Source organism: Neltuma alba, unplaced genomic scaffold (assembly GCF_004799145.2).
Source record: "Neltuma alba isolate B1F8T4 unplaced genomic scaffold, ASM479914v2 tig00010280_pilon, whole genome shotgun sequence".
Lineage (NCBI taxonomy): Eukaryota > Viridiplantae > Streptophyta > Magnoliopsida > Fabales > Fabaceae > Neltuma > Neltuma alba.
The window spans coordinates 1082599-1103632 of record NW_021635203.1 but is presented as its reverse complement, the minus strand read 5'-3'; the positions used below and the strand labels follow the sequence as shown (position 1 = coordinate 1103632).

Sequence of the window (21034 nt, the reverse complement as noted above, 5' to 3'; positions counted from 1 at the left end):
GAAGTAAAAATTCAAAGATTTCTCTTCAGGTACGGTAGAGGGGACAACTCAGGATTCGCATGGATTTAACTTTCATAACCTTAATCAGTTAATTAGACCAAAGGGAAGTGATAAGAGTGTGGAATTAATAAACTTAATTACCTACTTGAAACAAAGGAAACCCTCAATTTCAAAAGCCCTTAAACTATTAGAGAACTCATAACAGTATAAGGTTGGTTGATTAAGCTTATTAAAACCAATGAAAAATTAACTCAATTAATTTTGGAAATTATGTTTGAAATTATCCAATTAAACAATTAGACAATTAACCAACTTAATTAAACAATTAAGAGGCAAAAGAACCCAAATTTTGCAATTCAAACCACATTGATAATTGAACTCATAATGAAAACTCAATTATAAATTCAATTAACAATGCAAGGGTTCTAAACATAAATTCCAACAAGTGTCTCAACACAAATAAAATCCAAATATCAATCCAATCCAAGCATAAAGATGACAATCTAGAACTAAATTGTCTCACAAAATTACAACTTAAAATTATTTAAAACTAAATAAATTCAAGTCCTTGAATTAAAAAGATAAATGGAACATCACTCCCTTGTGGTCTTCAAGTGCTAGCCCAAGGCTCAAGTCTCCTTCATGCTCCTCCCAAGTTGCCTCCCTGTAAGCTTAAGCTTCCATCAAATTGTCTCCTCCCTCCACACTGTTGGGAATCACGGCCACCATAGTTAATGAAGAATGGATAATGAAATGCTGAATTTATGTGGGACGTGGAATGGAGGAGTCGGTGATGATGATTGAATGGGGCTTTTGTGCGTAGGGAAGGGATATGAATGTTTGATTGAAATCGTAGCGTCCCGCGGCTGAATGGAGAAGGAGAAAGTGATTGAATGTGATGATGGAATATGGTGCAATCCGTGCGTCCTCAATGGAGAATGGAAGGTATGATTTGGCGTGAACCCCTCTCCAAAAATAAGGAAAATAATATAATGAGGGAAAAGGAAATTTTTGTGGATCCAAAACTCAAGCCCATTAGTAATTAATTGACCCACTTGATATTAACCATTGGATTGTGCTTGAATCCCAAGAAACAATCTTGCACCATTGGATTCCCCATATGCTCTTTCTTGACCTACAAGAATTTAAGTGCATCCATTAATGTAGATTATATCCAAATATAATCAAAAATTAAATATCAGATATGCACAAAAATTAGGCAAGAAATTGCAAAACTTTCTAAGAATAGTCTTTCTAAAAATATGAGACTTGTTTCCAAAGAAATAGGAAAAATTAATTCCAAGTCAAAATAGGAAATCATAAAATATCTATATTTTTAATCTAAAATCTCAATTTTTATGCAAAATCCAAAAATCAACCAATTAATTCAATAATGCATAAAAAGTTCATTTAAGCTCAAAATTATCATTTAAATTCTAAATTAATGTGGGATAAAATATATAAAAATTGGGCTTTATCAGTCTCCGTATAGGCTAGTATATGGAAAAGCAGGCCACTTACCTGTAGAACTTGAACATAAAGCTTATTAGGCTGTAAAAGTCTGCAATATGGACATGGAAGCTACTATAATTGAAAGAAAAATGCAGATACAAGAGTTAGAAGAAATCAGACTTGAGGCATATGAGAATTCAAGGATGTATAAGGAAAAGACAAAGCTCATTCATGATAAAGGCATCTTTAGGAAACATTTTAAGGAGGGTGATCGTGTTTTCTTATTCAAGGCCAGATTCAAGTTTAAACAAGGGAAGCTCAGTATAAGATGGGATGGTCCATATACAGTTACCAAAGTGCATGATTTTGGCATGTTGGAACTTCTGGCTGAGCAAAATGGTTGCACATTGAAGGTCAATAGACATTTGCTTAAGCTCTATCATGAAAACTCCCAGCCACCTTGAATATCAGGTTGCCTCTTTTCCCTATTGCTTGTTTTTCATTTTTGTGTCTTGCTGGTGATATTTTATGCTTAAATGATTTGAGAATAAGTGTGGGGGGAAGAGGTCATTTCAGTAGTTTTTTTTTTAAAAAAATGGTGTTTTATTTGTTTTCCTTTCTTTTGTTTTGTTGTTTTTACTATGGACTTTTCATGTGCTCTAGACTGTATTGAGGACAATACTGAATTTAAGTGTAGGGGAAGGATAATATCTTGATGATTTTGAAATTCTTGGTTTTAGATTGTGTACTGCTGATATGACTTAGCACTCTTGTCCCTTGCTTTAAGTGTCTATGCATAATCCACTTTCTAGATCAGTTGTGCTGCACTAAACCTTTGCTACTCCAAAAATCTCTTTGGTTCTAAGCTTGATTTTCTGAAATCATGTTGATAACTTTCCGACTTGAACATTTAGAAATTTGGGAATTCATTGAAACCTAATTATTCTTGGTAAGATTCAGCATTTGAAGTTGAGAAATGTTGTATTAAGGTTAGAATTGATTTTATCCAGCTGTTGTATTGGATTTGGGAAGAATAACCTATGTTGGAACGTCTTGTTTGAGCCTAAATTCCTTTTATTATGAGTGCAATCTCCTTAGTACTAGGACCCTCTAGAATTTGACCTAGCTCTTAATTGAGGCCACATTTTTGCTTTGGGAAATTGCATATGAAAGAGGCATTCTATTCTAAACCCAGTTTACTCCAAACACAAACCATTGATGCTAACTTTTGCTTAACCCCATTATTCATGATTCTTTTCATATCATACTGGCCAACTTAAGTAAGATTGCATTGCATTTGATCATCAAGTTTCATGCTTTTTCATTGTTAGGATCTATTTTGTATTACCTTTGTTTAATTCTATCTTAGGATGCTAGCTATGAAAATTTAAAAAAAAAAAAAAGAGAAAAAATGGGAAAAAAAAGAGAAGGAAGAAAAGGGCAGTTGAAGAAAAAAAGCGAATTGAAAAAAAGGATATACAAAAAAAAGAGCCAATAAGCAGCAGAAAAAAAGAAATGAGAAAAAAAAATTTTTTGGAAAAGCCTAACCAAAGAATTATAAACAAGATTATAGCTAGTATCTCATAACTCTAGTATTCCAATAAGAGCTACACATTAGCATTTGCATTCATGGCTTGCGTTGAAGAGTTCATTTGTGAGTTGTTTGTATTCTTTCTGTCTTGTTTTCAGCATGCATGCATTCTTGCTCAAGTGGCCAGATTCCATTCTTTAGCCTTTCCAACATTACAACCTTAAGGGAAGTCCTCTTGATGCAAAATTACCTCATGCTACTCAGTGGTGGAGATATTAGAGTTTCGTCAAACTTATGGTAGGGCCTAGGCTAAGAGAGAAGAGTGAAATGACCTTGTAATGGAATGGTGAGGAGAGTGAAACACTTGCCAAGAGAATACTTCTACTTTTCCTTGTGCAATTTGCTGAATTAAGATCATTTCCTAGTCTTTTTATTGACAATTTGATTCCTTATTATGCTGGTTTTTCTCTTGAGTACTGGGTTGAGATGAAGAATCATAATTGGATACTATTTCAATTTATAGCTAGTTGTTAATGAGATTTCAGGAACTATTTGATCATATTTGCCCAGGAGTGCAAAGTGCTAGTGTAGGGGAATTTGATAAACCACATTTTGATCAACTAAATAATGTGATTTCCTATTGAATTTAAATGCTTTCATATGGAATTAACTTTAAGTTTCCAATATTTGATAAGAAAATGTTGTGAGAATTTGATGTATCGTTGCAGGATTGAAAGGGATTTTCTCTAATTTTGGAAGTATTGGTGAAGAATGGACAAAATCTGGAAAGATGTAGCCAAAAATCTTGAATTAGGAGTTAAAACACAGTGTTTTGAATCTGGTTAAGAGCTGGAATCATGTGTGGTCTAGTGTAGCATTCTGTGAGGAAAAACTTTAAGTAAAATGCATAGCTCCATGGCCAGTGAGTTTCAAGAGAGTGACACATGTCTTAGGCTTTAGTAAAACACACAGCTGAAGGTAGGAAAGTTTCACATGTCAAAAACACAACATTATAAGCCTTCAAATGGTGGATAATGAGGTGAGAAGGTGAAGGGAAAATTTAAAAACAAAACTGGACGTCCAGAAGCTTAAAAAAAAACGGATATGAATACTGAATTCCAGCATTCTCATTCATTCTCTTCTTTTCTTCACTTCTCCATATTCTCTCAACTTCCAGATTCATCTTCTTCATCTTCTTCTCCTCTCTTGCATTTTTCCATAGAGGAATAAAGGATATTTGGCCAGATTTCCTCCATCGACATGAGCAACTAAGCCATTGATTCCTGAGGAGCTGTGATGGATCTAGAGCACTGATTGTCAAGGAGATTTCATTTTTCTTGAGTTTGTATTTGTGTTTCAAATTTGGATCTTGTTATAAATTTTTGTTTGAAATTTAGATATACAACTCATCTTAGATTTCATTAGGTTCTGCTACTTCTGAGTTGTGATGTATTTAGAGGTTATAATTTCTTTTTTCTAAGTAGCTTCAATTCAATTTCTGATTTGGTCAAATCTGGAACTTAATTGTTGTGATAAATCTGAGGTGAATTGGTTAATCTTCATCCTGGAAATTATCTAATTACATCATTAGAGTTGATTGCAGACCTACTGTTTGATGAATTGCCTAAGAGAAATATAAATATGATTTTAGGTTGCAAGGAAGGTGAAATCACAGATCCAAGGGAATTCACTTCATTGATATCTCTTTCAAACTCTTTTCTGCATCTTATTCTTCTCTCATTCCTTTTGAAAATCAGTTTTCATAAATAACAATTCATGACAGAAACTAATTCTAGAAGCTACCTCCTTCTCTGTTAGTTTAATTTGTAACTTCTAATTAGTTTAATTCCAGAAGACATTAAGGCTCCTTCAGACTGACCTCTAGTTGACTCATCTCCTACCAAATCTAGAGTATTAAATTTGATCTTTGAATGATAAGAGATTTGAAAAAAACTCACGACTTTGCATGAGGATTTAGAAATAGTGAATCGGTCTCAAAAATGTTGCCATTTGGGTTATGAAACTGAAAGAGGTTGTATTTCAGCCATTTTGCTTGCATGAGAAAATAATTCCCCCTTGGCCTCGGACTTCAGTGTGGCTGAACAAAAACACTCACGATCTTGCGTGGGGATACAATAATGGTGAATAGGTCTCAGAAAATGAGCCATTTGGGTCATGAACTGAAAGAGATTCTGTTTAACTATTGTAGTTGTGCGAGAACAAAATTCACCCTTTGCCTTGGTAGTCATAAAGGCTCCCTAAAAAACCTCATGATTTTGCATGAGGATTCAACAATGATGAATAGGTCTCAGAGATTTCACCATTTGGTTCGTGAATTGTACAGCTATTGTAGTCGCTTGAGAACAAAATTCACCTTTTGCCTCGGAATTCAGCATGGTTCCGTGAAAAAACTCATTATTTTGCATGAGGATTCAAGAGTGGTGAATAGGTCTTAGAAATTTCGCCATTTGGCCCATAAACCGAAAGAGATTCTTTTTTAGCTGTTGTAGTTGCGTCGGAACGAAATTCACCCACGGCCTCAAAAATTCAATGCAACTTGTCACACCTTACTTATATAATACCTTAACATTTCTTTAGAGCCATTTCAGACCACTTTAGATGGTCTAAAACTTAAAAATTTCAATTTGGACGTTAATTTTCAGAAAATTACTGTTCACTGTCCAGTTTTCAGATTACAGGTCCAACTTTGAAAAATCATAACTAATTCTAGAAAAATCGTATGGAGGTGTTCCAAAATTCTATAGAAATATCTTTCAATGCTCTTTAAGGGAAAAATATTAAACTGAACTCACCCTCACTGAAAACGTACAGTTTATTGGATTAAGATTACTATTTGTTTGGTAAAATCTGGACTTTCCAGATTCTGCGCCTTAACTTTGAAAATTCATATCTCTTCGTATACACATCCAAATGAGGTGATTCACCACTCATTTTAAAGTTTGGGATGTTCACTATAAGTATACCAAATTTCGTAGCTTAACCCATTCATATGATTGGTCAAACTGAAGCTCGAAACTAACTGCTCCATGACCTACGTTTTATTCCTTAACATCTCTTTACTTTAATTCTTTTTATTTCTTTGGCATACCTAACATGGGTTTACTTTTTTCCATTCATGCTCATACATTCCTATACATGCCATAAGCTTTATAATTAAATACATGGCATTCACAACATAAGTCATAACATAGGAGAATTATACATTGAATATTAGTATCAATCATTAGCATCAATAATTCTCCACTTCTTCTCCTTGCTTCTCATGCCATTAGTGCCCATCATTGATTGACCTAAATGGTTGGTTATGAAGGGGTGAGATTTGGAGGAATCTCAGTAGCAAACATTACCACATACACGCACAAGATGGATGCTAGTGTATGGTATGTAGTTTTACATAAACTTAAGTTAACTAGTGACATGCCATCATGCTTTATGCTTGGTATAAAAATGCCTGGCCATGGGAACATTTTCAGCAACAATCATCATGTCACAACATCATTCAAACAACAAATACAAACCAACACATGAGCATACCATGTCAAGCACATAAAGGGTAAGTTCACTACCTTGCACCTCAAGCTTTCCTCTTACTTTTCCTTTGACTCCCTTGACTTTCCAACCATGTGGGCATTCGGTCAACATCACCAAACATCCTCTTGAATGTTCCAAAGGTCCTAAACATAACCATAATGATCACACAATCCATTAGGACCATTAGATTACATAAAGTTCAAGACTAGCTTTCTTGAACCTCAACCCTTTCTCTTAGTCTTAGGGTTTTCTTTCTAACTTTTCTAATATAAATCTTATCCTTTCCCATCCTTAAGATCCATTTCTTTTCAATTAGGACCACTTTAGATGGCCTTAGATTCAAGAACACCAAATCTGGAAATTCTGGTTCGCGGGTACTGTTCACGCAGAAACTCCAAAATTTTTGCTCAATTTTGAAAATTCATCATTAAATATAGAAAAATCCAAATTAAGTTCTTCCAAGTCTCACTGAAAGATCCTTAAGTTAAATTTAAAGGAAAAATAGTTTTAGGAACCAATTCTATGCAGAACAGTACCGGAATTGTACAGAACTCGAAACTCTCCCAAAAGTTCAACACTGTTTCCAGATTTCAAACCCTAACTTTGAAAAATCACCATAAATCGTAAACATATCCAAATGAAGTGTTCTATCCATGGATTTAAAGCTCACAGAGTGTACTTTAAGCATGACAAATTTTAGAACCAGATATGAACAGTAACTAATTCAAAATAGGCATCAAATTAGCACGTAATTCTTCCAATTTTCACATAGATCCACTTGGATCTACCATACTTTGAGGTGTTCTAGAAAGATCTAACAACCAAACTCCCTTCCCCACTCATCAACCATTTCGACCAGCCATCAAAAGGGAGAGAAGACAGATTTTTTAACCTTAAAAGAGAAGAAAAACAAGATAAGAACACATCTAGAACCAAGATCTCACCTTGAATCCTTGATTGATGACCAAAGTTGATAGCTTTCCTTGGTTCTCCTTCCAAAACCCTCTCTTTTCCTCTCCTCTTTGCCTTAGACGAAATTCCCATCTGATTTAGGGGAGAGATGAGCTCCTTAGTGCTCTCAAAATATCTCATCTACCACATTTAATGAAAGTCCAAGTGTCAAATACCTAAGCCTTCTTGAAACCTCTCTCTTAATTAACTTAATTCATAATATAATTACATTCCAAAGTCAAGATCCTCTCCATTGGTAGCTTGACACTTGGAAAGCTTTAATTACCATCCATTAAAGGCTTGACAAGTGGCGACTTGTGGGCCAAGTAAAGTGCAAGACTTTGATTAACACTTTATCGGTGCACTTTTACTCTGGGTTTAACTTCTTTTCTATAATTACAGTGCTCTAGCCTCTGTAATTATTTTCTATCAGATCCATAAATTCTCTTTAATTCTAGAGAGTATCTATGAATTTTCTCAGGCCATAACACTTCCTCTAAGCCTTGTATAAAAATCATTTACTAAAATACCCTTTTATCGGTATAATCAGCTTTTTAATTTATTAAAGCCATTCTGCTGGCCTTTTCATTGCAGGACTAACTTTATAAATTAGTACAACCTTTCAACCAATTAATCCTCATTTTTACATATATTTTTGAGGTCTCTTGCTATTTTAAATAATTACCTCAAACAGTGTACTTTTTACTGGTCATAAACTCATAAATGCCATTTAAGCTATCTCAGGGGTATTTTCGTCTTTTCTCTTCATAGAAGAGTCTTAGAATATTATTTTTCATTTTCTAGGATTTTCTTGAAATTTTTTGTACACTCTTCCATTTTTGCCCTTGCTGGTCATAACTTTTTGAATTTACAGTTTAGTCCCTGCTTGGACTTAACTTCATATAATCCTCTCTTTGAGGCTTCTAACTTAACCTTTGGCCTATATCTAGTCTCTTTTCTCTCTCTAGGCCTTCGAGACTTTACTGGAGTCTCTGACCTTGATTATACTGAAGCCCCTGAAAAACTTTTACTTTGCAGTTTAGTCCCTGAAACTGCTTTGACTTCCTTTCTCATCTTTGGGACTTCTGCTCAAAAAGGGTCTGGTAGCCTATCCAATTCAAGCTACTTTTGATGCTTATAGGCCCAAAAGTTTGGATGTTACACAGCTAAACAACAAAAACCCATGATTTTGCATGAGGATTCAAGAATGGTGAATAGACCTTAGAAATTCCACCATTTAGGCCATGAACTCAAAGATATTCTATTTCAGCTATTGCAACTATGTGAGAACAAAATTCTCTGTTAGCCTCGGAACACAGTGTTTGCACGAGGATTCAGGAATAGAGAATAGGTCTCAGAAATGTTGCCATTTGGATGATGAGCTGAAAGAGATTCAATTTTAGCTATCAGAGTTGCATGAGAATGAAACACTCCCTTGGCCTTAGAATAAAGCCTGGCTTTGCAAGAAAACTCATGATTTTGCATAAGGATCAAGGAATGGTGAATAGGTCTTAGAAATTCTGCCATTTGGGTCACGAACTGAAAGAGATTGTATTTCAACCATTTGCTTGCATGAGAAAATAATTCTCCCTCGGCCTCGGAATTCGGTGTGGCTTTATAAGAAAACTCACAATTTTGCATGAGGATTCAAGAATGGTGAATTGGTCTTAGAAATTTCACCATTTTGGCCATGAACTGATAGAGATTCTATTCCAGCTATCATAATTGCGTGAGAACGAAATTCTCTGTCGGCTTCGGAATATAGTGCAGCTGAATAAAAAACTCACGATTTTACATGAGGATTCAAGAATGGTGAATAGGTCTTAGAAAATGTGCCATTTGGGTCATGAAATTAAAGAGATTGTATTTTAGCTATTGTAGTGAGAACAAAATTCACCATTTGCCTCGGAATTCATCATGGCTCCCCAAAAAAACTCAGGATCTTGCATGAGGATTCAAGAATAGTGAGTAGGTCTCAGAAATTTTGACATTTGGGTCATGAACTACACAGCTATTGTAGTTGCGCGAGAGCCAAATTCACCTTTTGCCTCAGAATTCAGCGTGGCTCCATAAAAAAACTCACGGTTTTGCTTGAGTATTCTAGAATGGTGAATAGGTCTTGGAAATTTTGCCACTTGGGCCATGAACTGAAAGAGATTCGATTTCAGCTGTTGTAGTTGCGTGGGAACAAAATTCATCCTTGGCCTCAGAATTCGATATGGCTAGACAAAGAAGACCCACGATTTTTCATGAGGATTCAAGAATGGTGAATAGGTCTCAGAAGTTTTGCCATTTCGGTCATAAACTGACAGAGATTCTATTTCAGCTATAGTAATTGCACGAGAATGAAATTCACCCTTTGCCTCGGAATTCCGCATGGCTCCACAAAATAACTTATGATTTTGCATGAGGATTCAAGAATGGTGAGTAGGTCTTAGAAATTTCACCATTTGGGCAATGAACTGAAAGAGATACTATTTCGGCTATTATAATTGTGTGAGAATGAAATTCTTTGTTGGCCTCAGAATACAGCTTGGCTAAACCAAAAAAACTCACGATTTTGTATGAGGATTCACGAATGGTGAATAGGTCTTAGAAATTTTGCCATTTTAGCCATGAACTGAAAGAGATTCTATTTTAGCTGTTGTCATTATGTGAGAAAGAAATTATTCCTAGGCCTCAGAATTTAATGTGGCTTCACATAAAAACTCACGATTTTACCTGAAGATTCAAGAATGGTGAATAGGTCTCAGAAAATTTGCCACTTAGGTCATGAGCTAAAAGAGATTCTATTTTAGCTATTGTAGTTGCGTCAGAATGAAATGCTCCTTTGACCTTGGAATCCGACTTGGCTTCTTGAAAAAAACTCACAACTTTACATGAGGATTTAGAAATGGTGAATCGGTCTCAGAAATGTTGCCATTTGGGGTATGAACTGAGAGAGGTTGTATTTCGGCCATTTTGCTTGCATGAGAAAATAATTCCCCCTCAGCCTCGGACTTGAGCGTGGCTGAACAAAAACACTCACGATCTTGCGTGGGAATACAATATGGTGAATAGGCCTCAGAAAAAGAGCCATTTTGGTTATGAACTGAAAGAGATTCTGTTTTGACTATTGTAGTTGCGCGAGAACGAAATTCACCCTTTGCCTTGGTATTCATGATGGCTCCCTAAAAAAACACATGATTTTGCATGAGATTCAACAATGATGAATAGGTCTAAGCGATTTCACCATTTGGGTCTTAAACTGTACAGCTATTGTAGTCATTTGAGAACAAAGTTCACCTTTTGCATCGAAATTCAACATGTCTCCGCAAAAAAACTCATGATTTTGCATGAGGATTCAGGAGTTGTGAATAGGTCTTAGAAATTCTGTCATTCTGGCGATGAACTGAAAGAGATTCTGTTTCAGCTATTGTACTTGTGTGAGAAAGAAATTCTCCCTTGGCCTCGGAATTCAGTGTGGCTTTACATAAAAACTCATGATTTTCCATGAGGATTCAAGAATGGTGAATAGGTCTCAGAAATTTTGTTATTTGGATCATGAACTGAAAGAGATTCTATTTTAGCAATTTGAGTTGCGTGAGAATGAAACACTCCCTTGGCCCGGGAATCAAGCGTGGCTTGGAAAAAAAACTCACGATTTTGCATGAGGGTCCAGGAATGGTGAATAGGTCTCTAAAATTCTCTTATTTTGGTCATAAACTGTAAGAGATTGTATTTTGGCCATTTTGGTTGTATGAAAATTTAGTGTGGCTTCATAAAAAAAATCACGATTTTACATGAGGATCTAGGAATTGTGAATAGGTCTTAGAAATTCTGTCATTTTGGCCATGAACTGAAAGAGATTCTATTTCAGCTATTGTACTTGTGTGAGAAAGAAATTCTCCCTTGGCCTCCGAATTCAATGTGGCTTTACATAAAAACTCATGATTTTCCGTGAGGATTCAAGAATGGTGAATAGGTCTCAAAAATTATGCTATTTGGGCCATGAACTGAAACAGATTCTATTTCAGCAATTGTAGTTACGTGAGAATGAAACACTCCTTTGGCCCGGGAATCAAGCGTGGCTTGGAAAAAAAAAAACTCACGATTTTGCATGAGGATTCATGAATGGTGAATAGGTCTCAGAAATTCTGCCATTTTGGTTATGAATTGAAAGAGATTGTGTTTTAGCCATTTTGCTCATATGAGAAAATAATTCTCCCTCGGCCTCGTAATTCAGTGCGGCTTCATAAAAAAACTCATGATTTTACTTGAGGATTCAGGGGCGGTGAATAGGTCTATGAAATTTTCTCATTTTGGTCATGAACTGTAAGAGATTGTATTTCAGCCATTTTGGTTGCATGAGAAAATAATTCTCTCTCGGCCTCTGAATTCAGTGTGGCTTCATAAAAAACTCACGATTTTGCACGATGATCCAGGAATTGTGGCTAGGTCTTAGAAATTCTGTCATTTTGGCAATGAACTAAAAGAGATTCTATTTCAACTATTGTACTTGTGCGAGAAAGAAATTCTCCCTTGGCCTCGGAATTCATTGTGGCTTTACATAAAAACTCATGATTTTCCCTGAGGATTCAAGAATGGTGAATAGGTCTCTGAAATTTTGCTATTTGGGTCATGAACTGAAAGAGATTCTATTTCAGCAATTGTAGTTGCGTGAGAATGAAACACTCCCTTGGCCTGGGAATCAAGCATGGTTTGGAAAAAAAAAACTCATTATTTTGCATGGGGATCCAGAAATGGTGAAGGTCTCAGAAATTCTGCCATTTTGGTTATGAATTGAAAGAGATTGTGTTTCAGCCATTTTGATTGCATGAGAAAAGAATTCTCCCTCGGCCTCGTAATTCAGTGCGGCTTCATAAAAACACTCATGATTTTACTTGAGGATTCAGGGGCGGTGAATAGGTCTATGATATTTTCTCATTTCGGTAATGAACTGTAAGAGATTGTATTTCAGCCATTTTGCTTGCATGAGAAAATAATTCTCCCTCGGCCTCAGAATTAGTGTGGCTTCTTAAAAGAACTCATGATTTTACTTTAGGATTCAGGGGTGGTGAATAGGTCTCTGAAATCCTCTCATTTGGGTCATGAACTGTAAGAGATTGCATTTCAGCCATTTTGGTTGCATGAGAATTCTGTGTGGCTTCATAAAAGAGCTCACGATTTTGCATTAGGATCCAGGAATTGTGAATAGGTCTTAGAAATTCAGTCATTTTGGCGATGAACCGCAAGAGATTCTATTTCAGCTATTGTACTTGTGTGAGAAAGAAATTCTCCCTTAGCCTCAGAATTCAGTGTGGCTTTATATAAAAACTCATGATTTTCCATGAGGATTCAAGAATGGTGAATAGGTCTCAAAAATTCTACCATTTTGGTTATGAATTGAAAGAGATAGTATTTCAGCCATTTTGCTTGCATGAGAAAATAATTCTCCCTCAGCCTCGGAATTCAGTTTGGCTTCATAAAAAAGCTCATGATTTTGCTTGAGGATTCAAAGGCAGTGAATAGGTCTATGAAATTCTCTCATTGGGGTCATCAACTGTAAGGGATTGTATTTCAGCCATTTTTGTTGCATGAGAAAATAATTCTCTATCCGCCTCAGAATTCAGTGTGGCCTCATAAAAAAACTTACGATTTTGCACGAGGATCTAGGAATAGTGAATAGGTCTTAGAAATTCTATCATTTTGGCGATGAAGTGGAAGAGATTCTATTTCAGCTATTGTACTTGTGTGAGAAAGAAATTCTCCCTTGGCCTCGAAATTCAGTGTGGCTTTACATAAAAACTCATGATTTTCCATGAGGATTCAACAATGGTGAATAGGTCTCAGAAATTTTGTTATTTGGATCATCAGCTGAAAGAGATTCTATTTCAGCAATTGTAGTTGCGTGAGAATGAAACACTCCCTTGGCCCGGGATTCAAGCGTGGCTTGGAAAAAAAACTCACGATTTTGCATGAGGATCCAGGAATGGTGAATAAGTCTTAAAATTCTCTCATTTGTGTCATAAACTGGAAGAGATTGTATTTCGGCCATTTTGGTTGTATGAAAATTTAGTGTGGCTTCATAAAAAAACTCACGATTTTGCATGAGGATCCAGCAATTGTGAATAGGTCTTAGAAATTCTGTCATTTTGGTCGTCAACTGAAAGAGATTCTATTTCAGCTATTGCACTTGTGTGAGAATGAAATTCTCCCTTGGCCTTGGCATTCAGTGTGGCTTTACATAAAAACTCATGATTTTCCATGAGGATTCAAGAATGGTGAATAGGTCTCTGAAATTTTGCTATTTGGATCATGAACTAAAAGAGATTCTATTTCAGCAATTGTAGTTGCATGAGAATGAAACACTCCCTTGGCCCGGGATTCAAGCGTGGCTTGGAAAAAAAAACTCATAATTTTGCATGAGGATCCATGAATGGTGAATAGGTCTCAGAAATTCTGCCATTTTTGTTATGAATTGAAAGAGATTGTCTTTCAGCCATTTTCCTTGCATGAGAAAATAATTCTCCCTCGGCCTCGGAATTCAGTGTGGCTTCATAAAAAAACTCTTGATTTTGCTTTAGGATTCACGGGTGGTGAATAGGTCTCTAAAATTCTCTCATTTGGGTCATGAACTGTAAGAGATTGTATTTCAGCCATTTTGGTTGCATGAGAATTCAGTGTGGCTTGATAAAAAAACTCACGATTTTGCAGGAGGATCGAGGAATTGTGAATAGGTCTTAGTAATTCTGTCATTTTGGCCATGAACTGAATGAGATTATATTTCAGCTATTGTACTTTGGTGAGAAACAAAATTCTCTCTTGGCCTCGGAATTCATTGTGGCTTTACATATGAACTCATGATTTTCCATGAGGATTCAAGAATGATGAATAGGTCTCAGAAATTTTGCTATTTGGATCATGAACTAAAAGAGATTCTATTTTAGCGATTGTAGTTGCGTGAGAATGAAACACTCCCTTAGCTCGGGAATCAAGCGTGGCTTGGAAAAAAGAACTCATGATTTTTGTAAGACGATTCAGGAATGTTGAATAGGTCTAAAAAATTCTACCGTTTGGGTCATGAACTGAAGGCAATTGTATTTAAGCCATTTTGCTTGCATGAGAAAATAATTCTCCCTCGGCCTCTGAATTCAGTGCGGCTTTATAAAAAAACACTTGATTTTTCTTAAGGATTCCAGAGCGCTGAATAGGTCTATGAAATTCTCTCATTTGGGTCATGAACTGTAAGAGATTGTTTTTCAGCCCTTTTAGTTGCATGAGAAAATAATTCTCTTTTGGCCTCGGAATTCAGTGTGGCTTCATAAAAATGTCACGATTTTGCATGAGGATCCAGGAATTGTGAATAGGTCTTAGAAATTCTGTCATTTTGGCCATGAATTGAAAGAGATTCTATTTCAGCTATTGTACTTGTGTGAGAAAGAAATTCTCCCTTGGCCTCGGAATTCAGTGTGCCCCTACATGAAAACTCATGGTTTTCCATCAGGATTCAAGAATGGTGAATAGGTCTCTGAAATTTTGCTATTTGGGTCATGAACTGAAAGAGATTCTATTTCAGCAATTATAGTTGCATGAGAATGAAACACTCCATTGGCCCGGGAATCAAGCGTGGCTTGGAAAAAAACACTCACGATTTTGCTTGAGGATCTAGGAATGGTGAATATTTCTCAGAAATTCTACCATTTGGGTTATGAACTGAAGGCGATTGTATTTAAGCCATTTTGCTTACATGAGAAAATAATTCTCCCTTGCCCTCAGAATTCAGTATGTCTTCATAAAAACACACGTGATTTTGGTTGAGGATCCAGGAATAGTGGATAGGTCTCAGAAATTCTGCCATTTTGGTTATGAATTGAAAGAGATTGTGTTTCAGCCATTTTGCTTGCATGAGAAAATAATTCTCCCTCGGCCTCAAAACTCAGCCTGGGCTCGTAAAAGAACTCACGATTTTGTGTGAGGATTCACAAATGGTGAATGGGTCTAAAAAATTCTGTCATTTGGCCATGAATTGAAAGAGATTCTGTTTTACCCATTGCAGTTGTGTGAGAAAGAAATTTTCCTATGGCCTCAGAATTCAGCGTGGCTACACATAAAAACTCATGATTTCACATGAGGATTCAAGAATTGTGAATAGGTCTTAGAAATTCCGTCATATTGGTCATGAATTGAAAGTGATTCTATTTCAGCTATTGTAGTTGCGTGAGAATGAAACACTCTTTTAGCCTTGGAATCCAGCGTGGCTTGGAAAAAAGAACTCATGATTTTTGTAAGAGGATTCAGGAATGGTGAATAGGTCTCAAAAATTCTACCATTTGGGTCATGAACTGAAGACGATTGTATTTAGGCCATTTTGCTTGCATGAGAAAATAATTCTCCCTCGACCTCGGAATTAAGTGTGGCTTCATAAAAAAACTCATGATTTTGGTTGAGGATTCAGGACAGCGAATAGGTCATTGAAATCCTCTCATTTCAGTCATGAACTCCAAGAGATCGTATTTCAGCCATTTTGGTTGCATGAGAAAATAATTCTATCTCGGCCTCGGAATTCAACGTGGCTTCATAAAAGAACTCATGATTTTGCATGAGGATCCAGGAATTGTGAATAGGTCTTAGAAATTCTGTCATTTTGGCTATGAACTGATAGAGAGTCTATTTCAGCTATTGTACTTGTATGAGAAAGAAATTCTCCCTTGGCCTCGAAATTCATTGTGGCTTTACATAAAAACTCATGATTTTCCATATGGATTCAAGAATGGTGAATAGGTCCATGAAATTTTGCTATTTGGATCATGAATTGAAAGAGATTCTATTTCAGCAATTGTAGTTGCTTGAGAATGAAACACTCCCTCGGCCCAGGAATCAAGCGTGGCTTAAAAAGAAAAACTCACGATTTTGCATGAGGATTCAAGAATGGTGAATAGGTCTTAGAAATTCTGCTATTTTGGTCATGAACTATAAGAGATTGTATTTAAGCCATTTTGCTTGCGTGAGAAAATAATTCTCCCTCGACCTCGGAATTCAGTGTGGCTTCGAAAAAAAACTCACGATTTTGCTTGAGGATTCTGAAGCGGTGAATAGGTCTCTGAAATTCTCTCATTTGGGTCATGAACTGTAAGAGATTGTTTTTCAGCCCTTTTGGTTGCGTGAGAAAATAATTCTCTCTCGGCCTCGGAATTTAGTGTGGCTTCACAAAAAACCTCACGATTTTGCATGAGGATCCAGGAATTGTGAATAGGTTTTAGAAATTTTGTCATTTTGGCCATGAACTGAAAGAGATTCTATTTGAGCTATTGTACTTGTGTGAGAAAGAAATTCTCCCTTGGCCTTGGAATTCAGTGTGGCTTTACATAAAAACTCATGATTTGCCTTGAGGATTCAAGAATGGTGAATAGGTCTCAGAAATTTTGCTATTTGGATCATGAACTGAAAGAGATTCTATTTTAGCAATTGTAGTTGCCTGAGAATGAAACACTCCCTTAGCCCGGGAATCAAGCGTGCCTGGGGAAAAAAAGCTCACGATTTTGCATGAGGATTTATGAATGGTGAATAGGTCTCTGAAATTTTGCCATTTTGGTTATGAATTTAAAGAGATTGTATTTCAGCCATTTTGCTTACATGAGAAAATAATTCTCCCTCGGCCTCTGAATTCAGTGCAGCTTCATAAAAAAAATCTTGATTTTTCTTGAGGATTCCGGAGCGATGAATAGGTCTATGAAATTCTCTCATTTGGGTCATGAACTATAAGAGATAGTTTTTCAGCCCTTTTGGTTGCATGAGAAAATAATTGTCTCTCGGCCTCGGAATTCAATGTGGCTTCATAAAAAACCTCACGATTTTGCATGAGGATCCAGGAATTGTGAATAGGTCTTAGAAATTCTGTCATTTTGGTCATTAACTAAAAGCGATTCTATTTCAGCTATTGTACTTGTGTGAGAAAGAAATTCTCCCTTAACCTCAAAATTTAGTGTGGCTTTACATAAAATCTCATGATTTTCCATGAGGATTCAAGAATGGTCAATAGGTCTAAGAAATTTTGCTATTTAGATCAGCAATTGTAGTTGCGTGAGAATGAAACACTCCCTAAGCCCGGGAACCAAGCGTGGCTTGGGGAAAAAAAACTCCCAATTTTGCATGAGGATCAAGGAATGGTGAATAGTTCTTAGAAATTTTGCCATTTGGGTCATGAATTGAAGGCGATTGTATTTAAGTCATTTTGGTTGCATGGGAAAATAATTCTCCTTCGGCCTCAGAATTCAGTGTGGCTTCAAAAAACACTCATGATTTTGGTTGAGGATCCAAGAAAGGTGGATAGGTCTCAGAAATTCTACCATTTTGGTTATGAATTGAAAGAGATTGTGTTTCAGCCATTTTGCTTGCTTGAGAAAATAGTTCTCCCTCAGCCTTAGAACTCAGCATGGATTCATAAAAAAACTCACGATTTTGTGTGAGGATTCACGAATGGTGATTAGGTCTAAAAAATTCCGTCACTTTGGCCATGAACTGAAAGAGATTCTGTTTTACCCATTGTAGTTGTGTGAGAAAGAAATTCTCCCATGGCCTCAGAATTCAGCGTGGCTTCATATAAAAACTCACGATTTCACATGAGGATTCATTAATGGTAAATAGGTCTCAGAAATTCCGTCACATTGGTTGTAACATCCTAACTTTTGGGCCTAGATGTAGGGAATTGAAAGACGACGCGCAGCGGAAAAACAACTTAAGATTTTAAAACTTTCAATCCCTTGCCCGGATCTACCGATCGCGTTTAAGTCAGGTAGTAAGAAGCATTACCTTCGGTGTTCGATTTCCTGGTGGCTCGCTGATTCCGCCGTTCAGGATGCCTCTGCTCGCCTCCTTTGTCGTTCGAAGTCGACAACTCCGGTCGGCTTCCTCTACCGGTATCCACACGAATAGCTCTCCAGTCATAAATGGCGTGCTAGTGCCCTTTTGTCCATCTAGGGTTTTCAGAGAATCTGTCCACTCTTATCTCTCTTAGGCCGTCTCTTATCTGCTGGTACTCTCGCGCTTAAAACCCTAGCTCCTCATATCAAATATATAGGATGCTATAGGTTTAATGAATGATATTTAATTTCAAAATTAATCCTAAATTAATTCCGAAATTAATACAATATTAAATATTGCCTAATCAGATAAGAGAACAATTAAATAAATATGGTTTATATTAAATCCGTCTCACAGATTTAATTCACCTATTTATTTAATTCAAAATAAAGATGTGACGGAATTAATTTATATAGATTTAATTTATCCTTATAAATTAAATCTAACAATTAATATCTCTTATATTTATATAATATGTATATATATATACGAATTTATATATATATATACACACATCCACCCTATATTATTCAATGAATCTGGACATCATAACTCGTGTTGGGCTATTTTGTGTGCGACCCTGTAGGCCCATATGAAGTTGGCAGTGGGCCATTAACTATAATGACTCACAAGTCGTAAGCGGTCTCTAGCAAGACATCACGACTACCCAAATCATATGAGGATCGTTGAACGATGTAACCTTTCATACAACCATATCACGTCCCTTTTGTCACACGACATTTTGGTCATGGATGAGGCATGGAGAACGTCATCCTCCTATTCATGACCGTTACTTTCTCGATCCCTGAGTAGTCTGAGTATAGAAACGGAACTACCTTTCCATTATAGTATGGCCATACATTTCTCAGACTCACTCATCGAGGGGCCCAGTAATATCTCTCTACGAATGTGAGGGACAAATTCCATCTTGACCATTCACATTCCTCCGCATGAAAAACCACTAAGCCTGAACATAGTCTTCATGATCACTCGGTCAAAAGTGACTTTTGACTAGGTCAAAGCTCAGCGTTTCTCATGTAGGAATCCATGATGATCTCAGGTCAAAGGGCACAGTGACATGGTTTGTATATGAGAGGAGCTTATGACTTAGCCCATGCAGCTCTCTCATAGCGGGTCGGTCCAACACCTTGTACTCTTACATGTGCCTATGACTTTAATTTATATCTCTATATATCTTTAAAGTCATACTGGTCTTATTTCATCTTTGCTCCCACATAGATGATCGACCAGGGACATTTAGGATAAACCATGAGTTATCCAAGGACAGTCATCACAGTAAACATGCAAATAATATGATAACGTAATTAATAAATTCATAAATCAACAATGTTCATAGCAAAATGATTGGCCCCTAGGGCACAATTTCCAACACTAGAAGGTCCAAAAATTGCCTGAATTGGATAGGCTACCAGACCCCTTTTGACCAAAAGTCCCAAAAATGAGAAAAGAAGTCAAAGCAGTTTCATGGAGTAAACTACAAAGTAAAAATTTTTAGGGGCTCAAGTATAATCAAGGCTAGAGGCTCCAGTAAAGTCTTAAGGGCCCAAAAAGAGAAAAGAGAGTAGATACAGGCCAAGAGTTAAGTTAGAAACCTCAAAGAGAGGATTGTATGAAGTTAAGTCCAAGCAGGGACTAAACCGTAAATTTAGAAAGTTATGACCAACAGGGGTAAAAATGGAAGAGGATACAAAGAATTCTAAGAAAATCTCAAAAAAAAAGGGAAATAATATTCTAAGGCTCTTTTGTAAAGAAAAAAGACGAAAATACCCCTGAGGCAGCTTAAATGGAATTTATAAGGTTATGACTGGTAAAAAGTATACCGTTTGGGGTAATTATTTAAAATAGCAAGAAACCTCAAAAATGTATACAAAAAGGAGGTTAAATGGTTGAAAGGTTGTACTAATTTATAAAATTGGTCCCGCAACCAAAAGGCCAATGGAATGGCTTTAATAAATTAAAAAGCCGGTTGTGCCAATAAAAGGTTATTTTAGTAAATGAATTTTTATGCAATGCTTAAAGGAAGTGTTATGGCCTAAGAAAATTTATAGATACTCTCTAAAATTAAAGGGAATTTATGGAGCTGACAGAAGAATTTTCTGAGCTCTGGAAGGCCATAAAGAAAGTCGAAGAAATGTGGGCCAAGTAAATTCAGAGGAAACTTAAGGATTAAGTTTTGATCAAACGGTTTGGATCTAATCTCCCTTCTCCTCCATCACATTTGTGACACCTAGCATCTTCTAGAAGAATGAGGTAAGGATGATGCAAGAAGATGATGCAATGATGATGTAAAAGTTAACTTGAGGTTCCAAGATTGCCTTTACCCTTTCTATTAGCCACCAAAGGCATTTTGGTCCATTCAAGCCAAATTTTTGGCTATAAATAGGCACTCCCTCCCCTCATATTTTGACCAAGCAAGGAATCATAGGGGAAACTCTACCAAACTTTAGAGAAAAACGTAGGGGTGAAGGCCAAGAAGAAGGAACAAGATTCAAGCTTAAGATCAAGGTATGTGATGGTTGTAACATCTGATTTGATGCCTATTTTGAATAAGTTAATCTTTGTATCTGATTCTGAAATTTGGTATGATTAAATTAAACTCTGTAAGCTTTAAATTCATGGGTATAACACTTCATTTGGGTTTGTGTACGATTTATGGTGATTTTTCAAAGTTAGGGCTTGAAATCT

At 36.3% G+C, this 21034-nt stretch overlaps 1 protein-coding gene across 1 annotated transcript; it reads left to right on the top strand.

The window, feature by feature from the left end:
* The first annotated feature begins 1568 nt into the window (after positions 1-1568).
* On the top strand, positions 1569-1916 carry LOC114755516 (uncharacterized). The gene has a single exon (XM_028944405.1). The coding sequence runs from the start codon at positions 1569-1571 to the stop codon at positions 1914-1916; it is 348 nt and encodes a 115-aa protein (XP_028800238.1).
* Positions 1917-21034: the final 19118 nt, after the last annotated feature.